General features: G+C 43.6%; 1 protein-coding gene across 1 annotated transcript in view; it reads left to right on the top strand.

Moving 5' to 3' along the window:
• Positions 1-22,788, top strand: part of LOC137657752 (ribonuclease P protein subunit p25-like protein) — an 86,336-nt gene that overhangs the window by 28,263 nt on the left and 35,285 nt on the right. Inside the window, exon 2 of the mRNA XM_068392223.1 lies at positions 3,911-4,046. Coding sequence (XP_068248324.1) covers positions 3,911-4,046 — 136 coding nt within the window. The remainder of the gene's footprint in view (positions 1-3,910; positions 4,047-22,788) is intronic.

Here is a 22,788-nt window from a genome sequence, read left to right as displayed (position 1 = left end):
TAGCAGTCAAGAACCCAAACCACGTGTTGTTCTCAGACGCGTCGGATTTGGGTTGGGGTGCGACCCTGGACGGTCGGGAATGCTCAGGTCTGTGGACCTCAAGTCAGAAGAGCATGCACATCAACGGCAAGGAGCTATTGGCAGTCCACTTGGCCTTGATGAAATTCAAAAGCCTCCTTCGAAACAAAGTGGTAGAGGTCAACTCCGACAATACCACAGCTTTGGCGTACATCTCCAAGCAAGGAGGCACACACTCCCTCACGCTGTACGAGATCGCAAGGGACCTGCTCATTTGGTCAAGAAATCGAGGCATCTCCCTGTTAACGAGATTTATTCAGGGGGACTTGAACGTCTTGGCAGACTGTCTCAGTCGGAGGGGTCAGGTGATTCCCACGGAATGGACCCTCCACAAGGACGTGTGCAAGAGTCTTTGGGCGACTTGGGGTCAACCCACCATAGACCTCTTTGCCACCTCGATGACCAAGAGGCTTCCAATCTATTGCTCACCAGTCCCAGATCCAGATGCAATACACATAGACGCACTTCTACTGGATTGGTCTCATCTGGACTTATATGCATTCCCACCATTCAAGATTGTCAACAAGGTACTGCAGAAGTTCGCCTCTCACGAAGGGACAAGGTTGACGTTGGTTGCTCCCCTCTGGCCCGCGAGAGAGTGGTTCACTGAGGTACTTCAATGGCTGGTAGACATTCCAAGAAGTCTTCCTCTAAGGGTAGATCTATTACGTCAGCCCCACGTAAAGAATGTTCATCAAAGCCTCCCCGCTCTTCGTCTGACTGCCTTCAGACTATCGAGAGACTCTCAAGAGCTCGAGGCTTTTCGAAGGAGGCAGCCAGTGCGATTGCAAGAGCGAGGAGAGCTTCTACCATCAGAGTATACCTGTCGAAGTGGGAAGTCTTTCGAGACTGGTGCAAGTCAGCATCTGTGTCCTCGTCCAGTACCTCTGTAGCCCAAATCGCAGATTTTCTTTTACATCTGAGAAATGTTCGCTCCCTCTCAGCTATCACGATTAAGGGCTACAGGAGCATGTTGGCTTCGGTCTTTCGTCATAGAGGCTTAGATCTTTCCAACAATAAAGATCTCCAAGATCTCCTTAAGTCTTTCGAGACCTCTAAGGAACGTCGTTTGGCGACTCCTGGATGAAACTTAGACGTGGTCCTAAGGTTCCTCATGTCAGACAGGTTTGAGCCATTACATTCAGCCTCCCTGAAGGATCTCACCCTCAAGACGCTTTTCCTAGTGTGCTTGGCTTCGGCTAAAAGGGTCAGTGAACTTCATGCCTTCAGTAAGAACATCGGCTTTTCTACAGAAAAAGCCACATGTTCACTTCAACTTGGTTTCCTGGCCAAAAATGAACTGCCTTCTTGTCCTTGGCCTAAATCTTTTGATATACCTTGCTTATCAGAGATCGTAGGCAACGAACTTGAAAGAGTGCTGTCTCCAGTTAGAGCTCTTAAGTTCTACTTAGCCCGTACTAAGTCCTTACGAGGTGGATCTGAGGCATTATGGTGCTCAGTTAAGAAACCATCATTGCCTATGTCAAAGAATGCTTTGTCATATTTTATCAGATTTTTAATACGAGAGACTCATTCTCACTTGAATGAGAAAGACCGATGTTTGCTTAAGGTTAAGACGCACGAAATAAGAGCTATAGCAACTTCCGTGGCCTTTAAGCAAAATAGATCTCTGCAAAGTATTATGGACGCGACCTTTTGGAGAAGCAAGTCGGTATTCGCGTCATTTTACTTAAAAGATGTCCAGACTCTTTACGAGGACTGCTACACACTGGGTCCATTCGTTGCAGCGAGTGCAGTAGTGGGTGAGGGTTCTACCACTACATTACCCTAATTCCAATATCCTTTTAATCTGTCTCTTGAAATGTTTTTAATCTTGTTTTTGGGTTGTACGGAAGGCTAAGAAGCCTTTCGCATCCTGGTTGATTTGGCGGGTGGTCAAAGTCATTTCTTGAGAGCGCCCAGATTAGGGGTTTGATGAGGTCCTGTTGTATGGGTTGCAGCCCTTGATACTTCAGCTCCTGGGAGTCTTTCAGCATCCTAAGAGGATCGCTGGGCTTCGTGAGGAAGACAGACTAACAAGGCAGAGTAATCGTCTAAGTCAACTTCCTTACCAGGTACCTATATATTTGGGTTTTGTTATGTTATAACTGTCAAAAACTCTAAGCATATACGCTGTAAACTTAATTAACTCTGGTCTCTACCCACCACCATGGGTGTGAATCAGCTATTATATATTCACCGGCTAAGTTAAATATTTGAAAATGATATTTTAATTATAAAATAAATTTTTGAATATACTTACCCGGTGAATATATAAATTAAAGGCCCTCCCTTCCTCCCCGATAGAGACCCAGCGGGATGAGAAGAATTGAGGCTTGTTTACATGCATATGCGGTATCTGGCCGATAGTTGGCGCTGGTGGGCACACCCGCAACCTTCATAGCGATCGCTCGCGAGTTTTTGTGTGTTTTCTGTCGAGCCGCCGGAGCAGCAGCTATTATATATTCACCGGGTAAGTATATTCAAAAATTTATTTTATAATTAAAATATCATTTTTGAATATACTTACCCGGTGAATATATAAATTAAAGGCCCTCCCTTCCTCCCCGATAGAGACCTAGGGGACTGAGAAGAACTGGAGATGTTTACAAGTATATGCGGTATCTGGCCGATAGTCGGCGCTGGTGGTCACACCCGCAACCTTCACGGCGATCGCTCGCGAGTTTTTAGAATCCGTCGAGCCGTCGGAGACGTCAGCTATTATATATTCACCGGGTAAGTATATTCAAAAATTTATTTTATAATCAAAATATCATATTCCAGCAATAGCAGAGTTCCTTTACACTTGCGAGAGGAAATGCTCCTCTCAGTTTTAGCCGTAAAAGGTTACCGCTGTGTCTTGAGTCTTGCCTTTAAGCCGAAAGGAGAAGATATTTCCTCCTTGCTGAAACTTTCTCTCCTCATACGAAGATATGAACTTAAGTGTCCCCGATTGGAAGTGAGACCTCCTCCTTTGAACGTGGTTCAGGTTCTTCGGCCTTGAAGGGTCCTCCCTACGAACCCTTATGCCTGGCAACAAATTGCCACCTCACTCTGAAGATGGTGCTCCTACTCGCTTTGGCTTTGGACTAAAGAGTTAGTGAACTTCATGCTCTCTCATGACATTGCATATTCAAAGGTATGGGAAGAGGTAAGGCTCAACTTCATCCCTGAGTTTATTGCAAAGACTCAAAGTCTGGGGATAGCTGTCTAGATTTTGAAGAACTCTTACCTTTACAGTCACATTGCTGTTATCACGGGCACACAGCTTGTGTAGGACAGTTTTAGCGAGGTGTAGGGTTTCCACCTCTTATGCACTAAACACATAAAAGGGAATCCCTGGTCTAAACCAAAAGCCAGATTGGCAAGGACTTCCACCCTCCTAAAGGGTAGTGAACCCCTATAAATAGCGTTGGTTTGTATTTAGTGATGTAATAAATGATAAATTTGGAAGTAATTAGTATTTTTCCTAACGATACAAACATGTAGCTATCTATACAGATTGGCCTGCTAGCACCAGTCCCCCTTGAAGTTCTACCTCCAAGCAAAGTGGGTGATAACCCCAGGTGTGTGACTGAACGGGGTAGTTACCACCCCCCACCCCCACCCCCACCCCGCTAACTAGCTGGTGGGTGGTTAACCCTCGCTAAAAATCTAATGGCTTATCTTTCAGCTTCGCCGAAAGTAATACCCCTATAGATACCTACAGGTTTGTAACATTAGGAAAAATACAAATTACTTCCAAATTTGTCATATTGCTTAAAATTTGTGATTTTTTATCAATTTAATTGATATTTGAATTTTGCTGTATTCATTTTCATTTTCTTGACAGTGGAGAATTACACAAAAGGTGAAAATGTAGAGGCTGAGGCTGAATGGAATATACCAATATTAGAGGATACTACCATTCGACTTGATATTAGCCCAAGCACCAAGATACGAGATGCAATAACTATAGCCCTTGAAAAGTGAGTTTAGATTTGATTTTGTAGTAGTTTTCTTTACTTTATATTTTGTGTGAATGAGATTATTAACAGTTTCCCTGCAATTCTTTGCATATCATTTTTAAATAATTACTCATTACAGAAAAGATAACAGTACTGTAATTTGGTATGCTGTGCATTATCTATTTAAAAGACACACAAAGCATGTCTTCCTGTATATGTAAACCCATGAAACTTTTCTGGAAGTGTATCATACCGTATTAATTCCTATAAGAATATAAATCATTTTCCTTTGATAGGAGCATAATCTGAATGAAACTGGTTTGAGTATTAAAAATTTAACTATATAACCACTGGCAGGTAGACCACACTTTTTATTTCTTCTTGAATCAGTACACATATGCATTACAGTTATAGCTTTTCAAATTTGGCTATTCTAATGGTTTCTCTTTCTTTTTCTAGATGAATAGATAAGTGTGATGACAGGTGGTTGTGTTCTGGTACACTTGGATAAATTGAATGAAATTATGAGCCTATGCAGTTGTTTTTCAGATATGGTGCAAATATGTGACATGTTTATATGCAAACTTGCCATTAATCTCATAATCTTTGTGCCTTTTGTACAGTCATGATTGTTCATAACCATCCCCATGCTATGTGGGTCTCTACAACAATGACAACCTGAGCCCAAGGAAGTTGGTTTTTTATGGGTATCGCTGATGTTCCGTCAGCAGGAAAAAGATTTTTGTTCCAATATGAATACAAACCTTTTTGCTCTTTACAGTGGATATTATTTCGGCGAATGCAGAAAACTAGCCAAAAGACCTTTTAGCAACGTACATCTACTCAACGCTAGTTAGCGGGGGTAGAATAGTTGGGGCCCCGCTCACGCACTCACCAGTTGAGTGACGTCACTTTTTATTTTGCCTCGGAACAGATAGAACATACCTATCTATCTCTCCTGTAACCTTTCGTTCCAATAACAATTACAAACGATAATTCTTTCTAACTTTCATCTCAGAATCAAAATGTAGTGGAGATTCAAACCATGCGTGTTTGTCGAGGTGCAAAAGGGCGCTGATGCAGCTCCTACATGGCCGCCTCAGAAATGAACCCTCACGACCTGTGTCTTTCCTGCAGGGGCTATTCATCCGCCCAGGAATCTCCATGTATTTTGTGTAGGGAGTGGCCATCCTCCCAGTGGCAGAGATTTGCTAGACCTCGAAAAAAGAAGTCCAAGTGGGATTCTTTGGGTTCACCCTCAAAAGGGAAGAAGCCCAGACTTCCTTCTTCATCGGCTCGATCTTTCCATTCCGACTGCTTGACCGGTTTCCTCTGGGGACCATTCAAGTAAGAGTGGTGGCCCTTTAACCCCGGACAACTTTACGAAGAGGACTCCGTCGCTTCCCCTAGCAAAGCAGTGCCGCCCTACGAAGTATGGAAGTCTCTTTCTGCTGACGCTTTGCGACACTTGTGGCCTTCCATAAGGATTTCGGGTTCCCCCTCTAAGAAACATCTTGAGGGCCTGCGAGCAGGGACAGAGCGGGAGTACACACCTCCCCTTAAGGGGGATACTTGGTCTCCCACCTTAGAGATTCCAAAAAATGTAGGTGTAAAGAACCTTCCATGTCTCTGCCAGCATTAGTGTCAGCACCTTCTTCCTCTCTTGTTCGAGCTACTTCAGTAGTTAGGCAAGAGCAGTTGTTGACGAGTACCTCTTGGGGTTTCCTGTTGAAGGATCCTATTGGAGTGAATCGAGAAACTTGCTGCGGCCAGGTTTCTCCCGTTGCTTTCTATGTCCGCCCTCAGCCTGAGTTCTCAGCAGGCTGAGGGTATGCAAAGTTGGCTTCCTCCCCCGTCTGCCAATGATTGCCCGTTACACTGTAGTGGTTTGCGGACTGTTACCTGATGTTGCATGCAGATGGCCTAGTGTCAGAATACCGACCACACACTAACTTCTCACTACACAAAAAATACGGTGGAAAGCCCAGAGATCTGGGCAAAAAATAAATAGTCAAGAATGAACTGGGCACTTGGCACCACCCTTTGATTTTATACGGGGTAAGGGGACCCAGCTAGAACCTTAGAATTTTCTAATATTCTATCCTGCGCATACCATCTCACTTTCACTGGTACTTTGTACTGAGTCCTAAATAGATAAAGTAGTATGCTTTCCAGGTAAGATTTTTTTTTTACTTGTGCATGACTACACTTGAAAAAAAAAAAACCTAAAGGCTGCAAATCAAGGAACAATAGGTAAAGAAATCCATGCTACATCTATATAAAAAATGGTTCATTTCAAAATGAGAAAGGATAAAAATTATTAGAAAACAAAACAAACCGTCCACCCATTGGACACTCCCATACCATTACAACTACTGGTCTCACCATCAGTAATAATTTCTAGATAACAATCTATATACCAATGCTAATTTCTGTAGTACTATAATGAAGTTGCAACTGGTTATTCTATATTAGAATATACAATGTTTTACCAGTCCCACCTCTTCCTACTACCTACTGATAAAGTAAACACCAATGTATGGCTTATTTCACTTAAGTGTCCTCTACAATATTATCCTAAAAATCTTCCACAGTAAAAAACTCAAATCATGTGATCACAATCTTGAAATCTTCACACAACACATCAATCATTAATACACCCTTCACATGGCAACCCCTGGAAAGTCACTTCACAGATTTCATAAAATCTCTACTGGAAGACCACTTTTTTGGGAGTAGCACCTAAGGTCATTTATTTATTTATTTATTTATTTATTATTATTATTATTATTATTATTATTATTATTATTATTATTATTATTATTATTACTTGCTAGGCTACAACTGTAGTTGGAAAAGCAGGATACTATAAGCCCAAGGGCTGCAACAGTGAAAATAGCCCAGTGAGAAAAGGAAATGAATCAACTAAAAGACAAGTACTGTAATGAATAATATAAAATATTTTAGGAAGAGTAACAACATTAAGATAGATCTTTTATCTATAAACTATAAAAACTTCAAAAAACAAGCAGAAGAGAAATAAGATAGAAAAGTGTGCCGCAGTGTACCCTCAAGCAAGAGAACTCTACCTCAAGACAGTGCAAGACCACGGTACAGAGGCTATGGCACTACCCCAGACTAAAGAACAATGGTTTGATTTTGGAGTGTCCTCTTAGAAGAGCTTCTCACCATAGCTAAAGAGTCTCATCTATCCTTACTAAAAGGAAAGGAGCCACTGAACAATTATAATACAGTTGGTAACCTCTTGAATAAAGATGAATTAGAATTGGTTGGTAATCTCAGTGTTGTGGACAGAGGAGAATTTGGAAAGAATAGGCCAGAGTTTCCTGTATATATGTAGGCAAAGGAAAAATTAGCCGTAACCTGAGAGAGGGATCCAATGTAGTACTGTCTGGTCAGTCAAAGGACCCAATAACTCTTAGTGGTAGTATCTCAACTTCTGATTAAGTAAAACCTACTGTTCTGCAGTCACGTCATCGTGAACCAGTTCAGTCAGCCTCTAGTTCGTCTCGTTAAGAGCAAACTGACACATGTTCTCAGATTGCTAAGGAGCACGCCCATCCACCTACTCTTAGCGAGGGGGGTGGGCCAAGTCTTCTGCTCCCCAAGTCTTCTGCTTGGCATGAGTTTTAACTCATTTGTAATCTCCTCCCTAGTCCAGAGTAACGAGTTTGATAGTCCATACTCACCCCCTCGCAAACCTTCGGCATCACTGATTCCTCAAGTACGCCGTGCACAACCAATGAGATCACACAATGCCTTACCTTAGTACTCTCAGACAGGTAGCAGGCAGTTACACTTGCCTTGCTATCTCTCGCCTCTTCGTCGGTCACCTCACCACTGTTCACCTCGCCAGCATTTGTCTCGACAGAGGTCTCCCCGTCAACGCTCGCCTCACCAGTGTTGTAGTAGTTTGCGGATTGTGGCCAGAGGTAGCAACCAAACTGCCTAGTGTCTGAATGCCGACCATACTCCAACGTTCACCACACAAAGAGATAAAACTGTGGAATACCCAAAAATCTAGGTGACAGGTCAAGAGAACTGGGCACTGGGCACCACCCCTTGATTTTATTCTGGGCAAGGAGACCCATATAGGAATGTAATTGTTTAATATTATTCAGAGATAAGCCATTTTCAGGTTATTTAATACTAAACATTAGTGGAGGAAACAAAAAAAGGGAAAAACATTGATACTAAGAAAAAAAAAAAAAGGACAAAATTGGTGGCTTAGAAGGGGACATTTACAGGGGAAGGAAACACTTCCAGTTTATAAGATAAAGGGAAAATAAATTTATTTCATTCCTGAGAGAAAAAAATACAATAAAAGAGACTTATTAAAAACAGATATAATAAGAAAAAAAGACAAATAATTAGGTCACCAATAACATATTTTGTCAAATTTTGATAAGCAATAATGTAAAGAAAAACTAGTATCCCTTTACACTCCAGCCTCACAATAACAAGATAAAAACAAGTGATTTGAATAACCAAAAAAAAAAAAAAAATTATTCACATGCTGGACACCCATATGGGTTCCAGATACAAGTATACTCAAAGGCGCCCCTAACCCTGTATCTATTTGGGCTACATTCAAATAGAAGTTGAATTAGCTTGCCTCAAGATCAAAGGGATTATAAAACAAGGTTGCACCTTGAACCTGACTTTACATTCTCACCTCTACATCAGGAAGACAACAAAAAAGGCTTACAGTCCTTAGTGATACACAGTATGTCAGTGTTATTCTACACCCATGAAAATGGATAAGAGTTGAGACCACTTGTAATAATTCTTTTTTAAATATTTAACTTAGCCGGTGAATATATAATAGCTGCTGCTCCAGCGGCTCGACAGAAAACACACAAAAACTCGCGAGCGATCGCTATGAAGGTTGCGAGTGTGCCCACCAGCGCCAACTATCGGCCAGATACCGCATATACATGTAAACAGACCCAATTTTTTCTCTGTCGGCCTTAACGACAAGACGTATCAATACTCGCTGTATAACCTGGAGTTTTCTCAACATATTTGGTGAAGTACTTCCTTTTGGTTTGAGCTTTCGCAGTGCAGGTGTTTTATCTTCAACTTAAATCTTGAACTCGTTTTTGGATAGATTTAATTTTTGATGACTTTGGATTGTTTTTTGGACTTTCTTTGACTTTTAAATGGCCGACCCTTCCCTTAGTACGGAAGTGTGTTTTAGGCTTTTAGCAATTATCTTATCACGTTATAAATTAATTATAGATTTTCCTCTATATATTTTATATCTCAACCGCCTTTATTAGGCCTCTTCGATTAGCTTTCCATTTATAATAAACATCAAGATAAATTTTAATGATTTGTTTATATGCGACCTTTCCTGAGAGTAGGCGGTCCTAACTTGGAAACCGAAGTTAAACAACGTTGAGCCCTTTCAATAGTAAATAACTTTTACAGAGCAAATGATTTAAAACTTATTAAATGAATATTTTTTAGTAGATATTTTATGAAAGATTTTCTTTGAATAGTCTTCGTACTGTTTCAAAGATGAACTAACGTTTAGTTTATTTATGCTACGCAGTTTGCGCTCTATCGTTACGATAGAGAGAGAGAGTATCACGGTTTCACTTTGCAGAAAGAGTAAATCGATTCTGACGTTTTGTTCATTATTCTTTCAAAGCTTAAATGTTTTAAATACTATTTTAAAGGAACTTTTTAATTGAAAAACCTTTCAGTCTTTTCCTTTGGTCAAATAACCTGTTTATTGACGAAAGGTAAGTGGGCTCTTCTCTTCGGTGCAAATCAAGAGAGAGAGAGAGAGAGATAGAGACGGAGAGAGAGAGAGGAGAGAGAACGTTCCGATCTTTATTCTCGTCCCAAGCGAGTAACGTTGTTCTCGAGTTTACTCACGTCCCTAGTCTTTGTACGGGGAGAAAGGATAAAACGTTTTTAGTTTTTATTCTCGTCCCAAGGCACTGTACGGTGAGAGATTGAAAACGTAGTTTTGAATGAACTAGTGTTTAGTCTCCTTCCCAGCCACTGATCTTTTTATCTTAAAATATGTTTACTGTTTTTTGCTTGTATTAATGTGCTTACATTATACTACTGATTTCGCAATTATAACCTTTTGATGAGGGTAGAATTGCGTGCTTCAGGTAGAAATCAGTTTTATTCATACCTAATGTGAATTGTTAAAAAATTCGATTTCAGTGAAATAAGTGCAAAACAAAAAATCGTAGTGATAAAGTGATAATTGCGCAAAGTGTTATCAGTGTTGCGACCGAGGGTTCGTCTGTTCGTGCCTGTCGTTCACCTAGTCCGAGACCTCTTGCAAGCTCCCAAGCCCAGGGGAGAAGTAATGTCGTACGACTTATGGGTTCGAGAGGACTTGATCAGCGAACAAACGTTCCCTCTATGGTTTCAGGCGTGTCTCATCAACACTGCCCCTACCATAAGACGAGCGAGACGATTTTCTCCTCGTCATCCGAAGGCTTTTCGCATAAGAAACCGTGGAACAAGGTTTCGAGGCCCTTTAAGCGAAAGTCAGTCCTTTCAGGACAGGTCCAGCGTCCTGGTTTTAACTATTAGGACAGCTCTGACCCTATGCAGTCATCGGAAGACTGCTCGCCGCCTAAACAAAAGCGTAACACAGGCTCCGAGAGTCTTTTTGTAGGCAAGGTTTTGCAGTCACAGACGTTACCCTCGTCTCTTACCGCAACCATTCCCGTTGATCCTAAATGGGTTGTACGGCAAGACATGCAGAATAAGCTTGCCTCTCTTATAGAGGACTATTCTGCTGAGCAGGTTCACGATGATCCTCGCTGCTTAGCTGATCGAAATCCTGGCCGTCAGCCGCCCAAACGAACCTTTGCTCGTCCTGTTGACGTTGACGTTACAAAGTCACGTCAGTCACGTTTTGTAGAGCCTCACTCGATGCAGTCCAGTGTTGACTTTCAGCCGCTTGTGGACGTTCAGCCGCTGCCGCATGCTCTTGTTGACGTTCAGGACGTTCGCCAACCAGCGAAGTTGACTTGTTTTGACGTTGAGCGTCAAGCACCGCAGTCAAGAGTTGTTTTGACTGCTCAGTCTAGGCAGTCAAGGCAGTCTCGAGTTGACGTCGAGCGTCCTCCCGCACCTGTTGGTTGTTGCTGGTCAGTCCTTTAAGCAGTTACATGACATAGCGTCCTTGACTGCTACTGTTGCTCCTTTGCGTGTGGACTCTGCTTGTCAAGCATTGCCACCACGGCAGGTCTCTCCCTTGCTTGAGACTCGGCTATTGTCGGACAAGGTTCCTTCAAATGAGGAAGTTGCTGTTCCCCCTCCTACTGATATTCCCTTGAGGACTCTGTCAGACGGAGAGGAGCCTAAAGCTGCTCAGCCCTCTATGGACTTTAAATAAATCATGTTGATTTTTAAGGATCTTTGTCCGGATCTTTTTGTAACTGCTGCTCCTCGTTCGCCTAAACGTCAGAGTTTACACTAGGCCTAGCTACTTCGAAGCCGTTGTTTTTTAAGCTAGTGCTCTCTCGCTCTTCTAAGAGAGCTTTACGTTTGCTAGGCGACTGGTTTATCACCAGGAGGAGTTTGGGGGAGACAGCCTTTGCTTTCCCTACTTTTAAGCTGGCTTATAGAGCGAGAGTCTGATATGACACGGGAGAAGTTCTCGGCTTGGGAGTTCCTGCCTCTGCCCAGATAGACTTCTCAAACCTCATAGACTCTCCCTGGCGCCTGGCCATGAGATGCTCCAAGATTTTATGGTCAACTTCAGAGCTAGACCATCTCCTGTTAGGAGTTTTTTCGAGCGTTTGAAGTTTTGCTGTACAATTATGTCATGCATAAACAAGGCTTTCAGGGATGGCTCCAATGATCTGACAGCCACGTTCTTTGCAGGAACAAGTCCCTCAGGGATGGCTCCAATGATCTGGCAGCCACGTTCACTGCAGGAGTACGTAAGAGGCAAGTGCGCTCAATGTGTTCATTGTCAAGACAAACTTCACGATGAAGTCTACCAGGCTGTCTTGACAGCATTAATGGAAGGCGACTGGATGGTCTCTCTCGACCTTCAGGAGGCATACTTCCACATTCCTATACACCCGGATTCCCAACCGTTTCTGAGGTTTGTTTACAGGAATGTGGGGTACCAGTTTCGAGCCCTGTGCTTTGGCCTCAGTCCTGCTCCTCTCGTGTTTACGAGGCTCATGAGGAATGTGGCAAAATCCCTCCATCTATCGGGGATCCGAGCCTCCCTGTACTTGGACGACTGGCCTCTCAGAGCATCGTCCAGTCTTCGCTGTCTGCAGGATCTACATTGGACGTTGAGTCTGGCCAGGGAGTTGGGACTTTTGGTCAACCTAAAAGTCCCAACTGATCCCATCCCAGATTATTCTATATTTGGGGATGGAGATTCGCAGTCCAGTTTTTTTCGGGCTTTTCCGTCTGCCACCGAATAGAACAAGCCCTGCTCGAAGTCCAACTAATACTGAAAAGAAAACGTTTGTTCAGTCAGGAGTTGGAACAGTCTTGTAGGGACTCTCTCATCCCTGGAGCAGTTTGTCTCACTAGGGAGACTACACCTTCGGCCTCTCCGGTTCCATCTAGCCTCTCACTGGAACTAGGACAAGACGTTAGAGACGGTATCATTCCCAGTCTCCGAACCAGTAAAGGCATGCCTGAAATGGTGGGACAGCAATATCAGTCTGAGAGAGGGACTATCCCTAGCAGTCAAGAACCCAAACCACGTGTTGTTCTCAGACGCGTCGGATTTGGGTTGGGGTGCGACCCTGGACGGTCGGGAATGCTCGGGTCTGTGGACCTCAAGTCAGAAGAGCATGCACATCAACGGCAAGGAGCTATTAGCAGTCCACTTGGCCTTGATGATATTCGAAAGCTTCTTCGAAACTAAGTGGTAGAGGTCAACTCATACAACACCACAGCTTTGGCGTACATCTCCAAGCAAGGAGGCACACACTCCTTCACGCTGCTCGAGATCGCAAGGGACCTTCTCTTATGGTCAAGAAATCGAGGCATCTCCCTGTTGACGAGATTCATCCAGGGGGACTTGAACGTCTTGGCAGACTGTCTCAGTCAGAGGGGTCAGGTGATACCCACGGAATGGACCCTCCACAAGGACGTGGGCAAGAGTCTTTGGGCTACTTGGGGTCAACCCACCATAGACCTCTTTGCCTCCTCGTTGACCAAAAGTTTACCAATCTACAGTGAACCCTCGTTTATCGCAGTAGATAGGTTCCAGTCGCGGCCGCGATAGGTGAAAATCCGCGAAGTAGTGACACCATATTTACCTATTTATTCAACATGTATATTCAGACTTTTAAAACCTTCCCTTGTACGTAGTTCTGTTAACAAACTACCCTTTAATGTACAGAACACTTAATGCATGTACTACAGTACCCTAAACTAAAACAGGCACAAATATTAAAGGTGATTTTATATCATGCATTTCCTAAACACGCTAAAAAGCACGATAAAAAATGGCAACCAATGTTTTGTTTACATTTATCTCTGATCATAATGAAGAAACAAACTGGAGGTAGAGCTTTGCTTATTACCCAGACATATTTCCCATACTTTTCCCTTAGAACTACATCACATCTTCCTACTTTAGATATATATATATATATATATATATATATATATATATATATATATATATATATGTATATATATATATATATATATATGTGTGTGTGTGTGTGTATATATATATATATATATATATATATATATATATATATATATATATATATATATATATATATATATATATATATATATATATATTATATGTATACACATATACATACCTACATATATACATAAATACATACATACATATATATATATATATATTACTGTATATATATGGGTTATGGAAAAAATCCGCGAAGTGGTGAATCCGCGATGGTCGAACCGCGAAGTAGCGAGGGTTCACTGTATTGCTCTCCAGTCCTAGATACAGAAGCAATCCACATAGACGCGTTTCTACTAGATTGGTCTCTTCTGGACTTATATGCATTCCCACCATTCAAGATAGTCAACAAGGTACTGCAGAAGTTCGCCTCTCACGAAGGGACAAGGTTGACGTTGGTTGCTACCCTCTGGCCCGCGAGAGAGTGGTTCACCGAGGTACTTCAATGGCTGGTAGACTTTCCAAGAAGTCTTCCTCTAAGGGTAGATCTGTTACGTCAGCCCCACGTAAAGAATGTCCATCAAAGCCTCCCCGCTCTTCGTCTGACTTCCTTCAGACTATCGAAAGACTCTCAAGAGCTCGAGGCTTTTCGAAGGAGGCAGCCAGTGCGATTGCAAGAGCGAGGAGAGCTTCTACCATTAGAGTATACCAGTCGAAGTGGGAAGTCTTTCGAGACTGGTGCAAGTCAGCATCTGTGTCCTCGTCCAGTACCTCTGTAGCCCAAATCGCAGATTTTCTTTTACATCTGAGAAAGGTTCGCTCCCTTTCAGCTCCCACGATTAAGGGCTGCAGGAGCATGTTGGCTTCGGTCTTTCGACATAGAGGCTTAGATCTTTCCAACAATAAAGATCTCCAAGATCTCCTTAAGTCTTTCGAGACCTCTAAGGAACGTCGTTTGGCAACTCCTGGATGGAACTTAGACGTGGTCCTAAGGTTCCTCATGTCAGACAGGTTTGAGCCATTACATTCAGCCTCCCTGAAGGATCTCACCCTCAAGACACTTTTCCTAGTGTGCTTGGCTTCGGCTAAAAGGGTCAGTGAACTTCATGCCTTCAGTAAGAACATCAGCTTTTCTACAGAAAAAGTCACTTGTTCACTTCAACTTGGTTTCCTGGCCAAAAATGAACTGCCTTCTCGTCCTTGGCCTAAATCTTTTGATATTGCTTGCTTATCAGAGATCGTAGGCAACGAACTGGAAAGAGTATTATGTCCTGTTAGAGCTCTTAAGTTCTATTTAGCTCGTACTAAGTCATTACGAGGTAAATCTGAGGCATTATGGTGCTCAGTTGAGAAACCATCATTGCCTATGTCAAAGAATGCTTTGTCATATTTTATCAGATTTTTAATACGAGAAGCTCATTCTCACTTGAATGAGAAAGACCGATGTTTGCTTAAGGTTAAGACGCACGAAGTTAGAGCTATAGCAACCTCCGTGGCCTTCAAGCAAAATAAATCTCTGCAAAGTATTATGGACGCGACTTTTTGGAGAAGCAAGTCAGTGTTCGCGTCATTTTACTTAAAAGATGTCCAGACTCTTTACGAGGACTGCTACACACTGGGTCCATTCGTTGCAGCGAGTGCAGTAGTGGGTGAGGGTTCTACCACTACATTACCCTAATTCCAATATCCTTTTTAATCTGTCTCTTGAAATGTTTTTAATATTGTTTTTTGGGTTGTACGGAAGGCTAAGAAGCCTTTCGCATCCTGGTTGATTTGGCGGGTGGTCAAAGTCATTTCTTGAGAGCGCCCAGATTAGGGGTTTGATGAGGTCCTGTTGTATGGGTTGCAGCCCTTAATACTTCAGCTCCTGGGAATCTTTCAGCATCCTAAGAGGATCGCTGGGCTTCGTGAGGAAGACAGACTAATAAGGCAGAGTAATCGTCTAAGTCAACTTCCTTACCAGGTACCTTTATATATTTGGGTTTTGTTATGATATAACTGTCAAAAACTCTAAGCATATACGCTGTAAACTTAATTAACTCTGGTCTCTACCCACCACCATGGGTGTGAATCAGCTATTATATATTCACCGGCTAAGTTAAATATTTAAAAATGATATTTTAATTATAAAATAAATTTTTGAATATACTTACTTGGTGAATATATAAATTAAAGGCCCCCCCTTCCTCCCCGATAGAGACCCAGCGGGATGAGAAAAATTGGGTCTGTTTACATGTATATGCGGTATCTGGCCGATAGTTGGCGATGGTGGGCACACCCGCAACCTTCATAGCGATCGCTCGCGAGTTTTTGTGTGTGTTTTCTGTCGAGCCGCTGGAGCAGCAGCTATTATATATTCACCGGGTAAGTATATTCAAAAATTTATTTTATAATTAAAATATCATTTTTGAGGCCCCTCCTCTTAATTGCAAAGTCACCCACACACAAAATAAGATTCAGTATATGTCATTTCTTTAACATAAAGGATGCTGTTCACAATTTATGCTGCAAACTTGGCCAACTTGATGAGTACTAGTTCAATAAACATCATTAAGAAATGTCTAAATTATTTCACTGTATCATTGATAAGAATCTATTCAGAGCTGGATTACTATACCAAGTTCACAGTAGTTTATAATGTAGATGAATGTTCATGTCACTCCAACAATTCTGTGGGTTAACATGATACACAAAGTATGTCTGATATAGATACTTTCCCGCTGACCACTGTCTGGGCTAATTCACTACAGTTTTTGTCAAATCCCTTACACTTGGGAATTTCTGTCAATATGCACAGTCAAAGGCCTGCTGTAGGCTTCTCTACTTGATTGCAATTCTAGTTGCCATCTCCAAGCAAACCTGCTTTTAACAGTCTTCACCAGGCTGACCAGCAATGTAAACAGGTGCAGGGTTTTGCAATATTACTCCTATTCTAGCACCTCTACTTGTCTCCCTACTGGGGGTAGGTTCTTGTTGCCATTACCTGTTAAAAGAAATGATAACAGATTAAGGTACTGTATTTTTTTTTGGGTGGGTGGGGGGGGGGGGGGGCACTTGAGGGCTATAAAAAAATTTATTAGATAAATTTGATAATGGCTAAAGTATTTTTCATAACATCCAAACCATAAAGCTTTTTTTTCACACAAACTATAATTCATTGTAACGTTCTTGGCCAACCAGATCAAGTCCCCATGGAGGGAAAGGACATTGTTCTTGACCTTCTGTACAACACATCTCGACCCACCAAGATTAAGGTAGCCTTGCCTTGGTCTAGGGGTATCAAATTTGCAAAGAAGATGGCATATGCCCAGGTAGCAGCTTTGCAGTCCCTTCATACGTTTGGCGGAGGAAATGCTACGAGATAGCAGAGGTTGATCCATCATCTCTGCCTCTGGATCCGGGAATACTGGCTTTAACCCAGAACATGCCATTAGGCAAGTTGGCATCTCTATCAGTGATATTTTTGGTGGCTGAGAAGGAAACATGGAGAGGGTAGCAAAGTGCTCTTTGCTGTTTGCCTCATAGTAGGACTATTGTTTGAGGACTATGGGATATCTCTTCAAGAATGGAGATTTCTCCTCGGACTAGAAGAAGGAAGCTATGTCAGCATTCCTACTTTCAGGCCTAGGACAGTAGAATTCCTCACCCACAACGTCCTTAACCAATGGGTCAACTGGGTTCTGAGGAGATGGGACTGTCCTTTGAAAATTTAGGAAGAAGGGGCTTCAAAGAGAGGCAATGAAGCTTCAAAACTTCTCGATGGACGGCTCCTCCCTCTTTAATGTGGAGGACATCGAAGCTGTAGCAGAAGGATGGAGGAAGGCGAGTCTTGACTCTCTTCTCCATAATCATAGAAGTGATCACCAGTAACTCAACAGGGGCAGAAGACAACCTCTCAAGTCCCAAGACAACCTGCATCTAGGAAGAAAGATCCCAAGCAGTCCTTTAGCTATTGAGGCTCGAGAGGGAGAGTAGTCAGAGGTGGAAGACGAAGTTGCCTCCTCTATGGGGCGCATTCTTCCGACCAGGAGGATGCTGAAGAGCAGGTGGAAGAGATAGAGTTTCCACGGGGCCGAACCTTGGTCGGTCTCCATCTTCCGAGCAGGATACCTCGTCCCATTCATGCTCTCCCTCCCTCCTCTATCCCGCAATCTGGCAATGATGAGCTCCTATACAACAGCATCAGCAAAGATGCAGAAGGGCTGAAGTCTAGACCATCCTAGAGAAGGATGCTCTCCAAGAGGTCCAGGACCGGTCTCCAGGCTTTTATGTCAACTCTTTCTTGTTTTAGAAGGCGTCTGAAGGCTGAAGACCAGTCATAGACCTCTCAGTTCTGAATGAGAGTTGTTCAACAAACTCCGTTTAAAATGGAAACAGCTCAAACGGTCAGGCAGGCTGTCAGACCATCGGACTTCATGATAACGCTGGACCTCAAAGAAAAATTCTTTGAAATCCTAGTCCACCAATCGTCAAAGATGTACCTAAAGTTTATCTTCAACAACAGGATGTACCAGTTTAAAGTGCTGTACTTCGGCCTGTTCATAGCACCTCAGGTCTTCATATGGGTTTTTCCCCTGGTGTCGACCTGGGCTCACAAGCACGGCATTCGGTTACTTCGACATTTAGACGATTAGCTGATTCTAGCGTACTCTATGGAAATCCTTCTCATTCATCGAGACAGATCTGGGGATTGTGGTAAATCATGAAAATTCCTCTCTGCTCCCTACGCAGACCCTGGTATATCTCGGAATTAATAATGACACAAAGCTAGGAAAAGTCTTTTGGTCCTTACACAGAGTAAAGAGATTGAATCAGGCAACCAACCCGTTTCTAATGCATGACAAGCTATCAGGTCAACAGTGGCAGAAGCTACTGGGTCACTGGCTGTCTTCATATCTGTTCTCTCCAGTGGCAACTGAAGAACTTTTGGTCTCGGTATAAAGACCCTCCGAACCTCTAGGTTTCGATAGGTTTAAAGCAAAATAGAGGCCTGAATTGATGGGTGTTAGACACCAACCTCCTCAGGGGAAGTAGACCTTTTCTCTCCTCCCCCGGGATTGATGCTCTTTACAGATGCATTTAAAGAAGAGGGGTTTCATATGTTGCACCCCATGGTGTGCGGACTGTGGACCAAGTGCGAGTGATGGTGCCACATAAACCTCCTGGAAATGAGGGTAGCCTTTCTATCCCTCAAGCAATTCCACCAGCTCCTTTCAGGACACTCCGTGGGGCTGATGAGCAACAACGCAACAAACAAGGAGGTGCATTTTCACTGGCTCTCTGCCATTTAGCTGTGGAAATATTGAGATGGACAGAAGCTTCCAGTGTACTGCTCGCCAGTACCACATCCCCAGGCAGCTTTTGAAGATGCCTTTCAACATCTGTGGGATACCCTGGACATCTACGCATTCCCCCCTTCTATCTGATGGGGAGATTTATCAATAAGGTAAGGGCAGCACAAGACCTATCGGTGACCCTGATAGCCCAGCTCTGGCAGCAAACATAATGGTACCCAGACCTTATACTTCTGCTGACAGAGTTACCGAGAGAGCTTCCTCTCCTTCCCGACCTCCTCAAAGAAACTCACTCTTGTTATTTTGAAGTTTTTATCCTCTTGTTCGTTTCAAGTTTTTATAGTTTATATATGAATGATTTATTTTCAATATTAAACTTACCCGATGATCATATAGCTGTCAGCTCTGCTGCCCGACAGAAAAACCTACGGGCGGAATACGCCAGCGATCGCTATACAGGTGGGGGTGTACATCAACAGCGCCATCTGTCAAGTAGGTACTCAAGTACTCGATGTCAACATAGAACCAATTTTCTCTCTGTCGTGCCACTGGCAAGACCTACTAAATACGCTGTTACTAACTGGATTTGTTTTCACAACGATTTGGTGAAGTACACTATACCAGTTTTGAGCTTTCGCTGTGCAGGGGTTTTATCTTCATTTCAAAACTTGAACTCGTTTTGGATAGATTTATTTATGGTGACGAAGAGAGTATGGACTCTCTTTCACTTTTAAATGGCCGACCCTTCCCTTAGACGGAAGTGTGTTTAGGTTTTTGGTAATTTTGCTTAACACGTTATAGATCTATATATTTTATATCTCTCCGCCTTTATAGGCCTCTTCGATTAACTTTCCATTTTTTGTGAACATATAACAATAAATTTTTATGTTTGTTTATATGCGACCTTTCCTGATAGTAGGCGGTCCTACCTTGGAACCGAAGTTAATTAACATTGAGCCCGTTATATCGTATTTGGCCTTTAAAGAATTTAATACTTTTTAAATTTTAATGTTTTATGAAAGAATTTCTTTGATAGTCTCGTACTGTTTTCAAAGATGAACTAACGTTTTGTTTTTAGTCTACGCAGTTGTTGACGTTCAGGACGTTCAACATGCGCTCTATCGTTATGATAGAGAGAGAGTGTATCACGGTTTCACTTTGCAGTAAGAGTAAACCGATTCTGGCGTTTCGTTCATTCTTTCTTAGCTTAAATGGTTTAAATTCTAAATTAAAGGAACTTTTTATTTGGAAAACCTTTCAGTTTTTTCCTTTAGCAAATAACATGTTTTAACGATATATAATTGGGCTCTTCTCTCAGGTGCGAAATCAAGAGAGAAAGAGAGAGAGAGATAGAGACGGAAGGAGAGAGAGGAGAATAAACGTTTCGTTCAAGCTGGTAACGTTTTTCTCGTTTTTGTACTCTCCTCCCTAGTCGCTGTAGGGGAAGAAGGTAAAACGTTTCTAGGGTTTTATTCTTGTTCCCAGGCTATGTGCGGTGAGAGATTGTAAACGTAGTTTATTTGATCTAGTGTTTAGTCTCTTTCCCAGCCACTGAATTCTTTATCTTTATTTATGTTTTCTGTTGCATTGTACGACTGTTTTCGCAATTACTACCTTTTAATGAAGGATAGGATTGCGTGTTTCAGGTAGAAATCAGTTAAAGTTTCGATTTCAGTGAAATAAGTGCAAAACAGAAAATCAAAGTGATAAAGTGATATGCGCAAAGTATTACAGTGTTGCGTCCGAGGGTTCGTCTGTTCGTGCCAGTCGTTCACCTAGTCCGGGACCTCTTACAAGCTCCCAAGCCCAGGGGAGAAGTAATGTCGAACGACTTATGGGTTCCACAGGCCTTGATCAACGAACAGACGTTTTTCCCTCCGTGGTTTCGGGCGTATCTACCCAAGATCGCCCCACCCACACAAAGACGAGAGAGCCCATTTATTCCTCGTCTGCGGAAGAGGTTTCTCGTAAGAAACCATGGACCACATCTCGCAGCTTTTTAAGTGCAAGTCGGTCCCTTCCGCGCAAGTCCAACGGCCCAGGTGTAGCCACTGGGTCAGTTCGGACTCGCTGCAGTCATCCGACGACTGCACACCTCCCAAGAGAGGCAAGGTGGTACCGCAACAGGCAGTAACTCCGTCTGTTACCGCACCAGCTGTTTTAGACCCTCAGTCTCAACGGACAGTAGCTCCGTCTGTTGCCGCTTTTGTAGACCCTAAGTGGTCTTTACTGCAGTCTATGCAGACTCAGTTAACTGCGGTTATGCAGGAGTTTCGTGCGGAGAAGGTTGACACTGCTCCCGTTAGCCTACAACCTGCCACGGTTGTGCGCCCAGCTCACGCTGAGGCTACCTGCTCCCACACTCCGGCTGCGGAGAGCTCCACCACCGATGCGCAGTCGACCCTGCCAGACGCATGTTGATGTTAGCCGACGTGCGGCACCCTCCGTTGACATGCGTGAGCTACCGCATCAGCAGTGGGAAGGTGGAGTCAAGCTGCCGTGTTTTGACGCGATGCGTTAGTTTCCGCAACCCACGGCAGTCCCCACCACGCACCACCACTCCGCTTTGGTTGTTGCCTGCTCCCACACTCCGACTGCGGAGAAGGTTGACGATGCACCCGTTTGCCTACAACCTGCCACGGTTGTGCGCCCAGCAGACGCTGCGGCTGCCTGCTCCCACACTCTTGTTGTGAGAGCTCCTCCACCCATGCGCAGTCGACCCTGCCAGACGCATGCTGACTCCCACAGACACACGGAGCACTCCGTTGCCGAGCGTGAGCTACCACAAGCTGCCGTGTTTTGACACGGTGTGTCAGCCTCCGCAACCCACTGTGGTTACCGCCACTCGCCCGCAGCAGACTAGTCAGTCAGGAGTTGAGGCTTCCCCACACAGCTTTGGTTGTTGCCAGCTCACAGACTGTCAAGCAGTTACATGACGTTGCCTTCTGGTCTGCTACTAATGCACCAGTGCTGTATGTCCTCACGCACCTGTTGTGGTTGACAGTTCAGTTTTTTGACAGTTCACAGACTGTCAGGCAGTTACATAACGTTGCCTTCTGGTCTGCTGCTAATGCACCAGTGCTGTATGTCCTCACGCACCTGTTGTGGTTGACAGTTCAGTTTTTGACAGTTCACAGACTGTCAAGCAGTTACATAACGTTGCCTTCTGGTCTGCTGCTTATGCACCAGTGAGACCCTCACTGAGATAACCTAGCTTTTCTCGGACATGGTTCCTGTAGATGAGAAAGTGCTGTTCTCCCTCCTACTGATATTCCTTCGAGGACTCTGTCATTTGGAGAGGAGCCTTAAGCTGCTTAGCCTCCTATGGACTTTAATTAAAGCATAACAAGGCTTCCAGGGATGGTAAATGGTTCCGCTTCAGTCGCTAACCCCGTCTGTTGCCACACCTGCTCCCGTAGACCCTAATGGGCTTTGCTGCAAGACATGCAGTCCAAGCTTGTGTCCTTGATAGAGGATTTTTTACGGAGAAGAACCTTCTGGCCAACAACCTTCCTACCGGTTGGTTGTGCGCCCTGTTGACGCTGAGGTATCCTACTCGCGTCCGCCAGTTGAGGTGGTTCCTCCACCGATGCGACCCAGTGTGGGTTGCCAGTCGCACGTTGACGTTAAGCGACTCTCGGAGGTGGTTGTGGACGTTCAGTGTGTCACTAGGAAGACGTTCAACAACCAGCAGAGGTAACTTGTTGTGACGCAGTGCGGCAACCTCAGCAACCCGGTAGGGGGTTGACTGCACAACCCAGACTGTCTAGACAGTTTCGGGGTGACGCTGTACTTCCTCGCGTCCCCATGGTTGACAGTTCACAGA

Source organism: Palaemon carinicauda, chromosome 18, assembly GCF_036898095.1.
Source record: "Palaemon carinicauda isolate YSFRI2023 chromosome 18, ASM3689809v2, whole genome shotgun sequence".
Taxonomy (NCBI): Eukaryota; Metazoa; Arthropoda; class Malacostraca; order Decapoda; family Palaemonidae; genus Palaemon; species Palaemon carinicauda.
The sequence above is the reverse complement of the archived record's forward strand: the minus strand, read 5'-3'. Positions and strand labels throughout refer to the sequence as shown.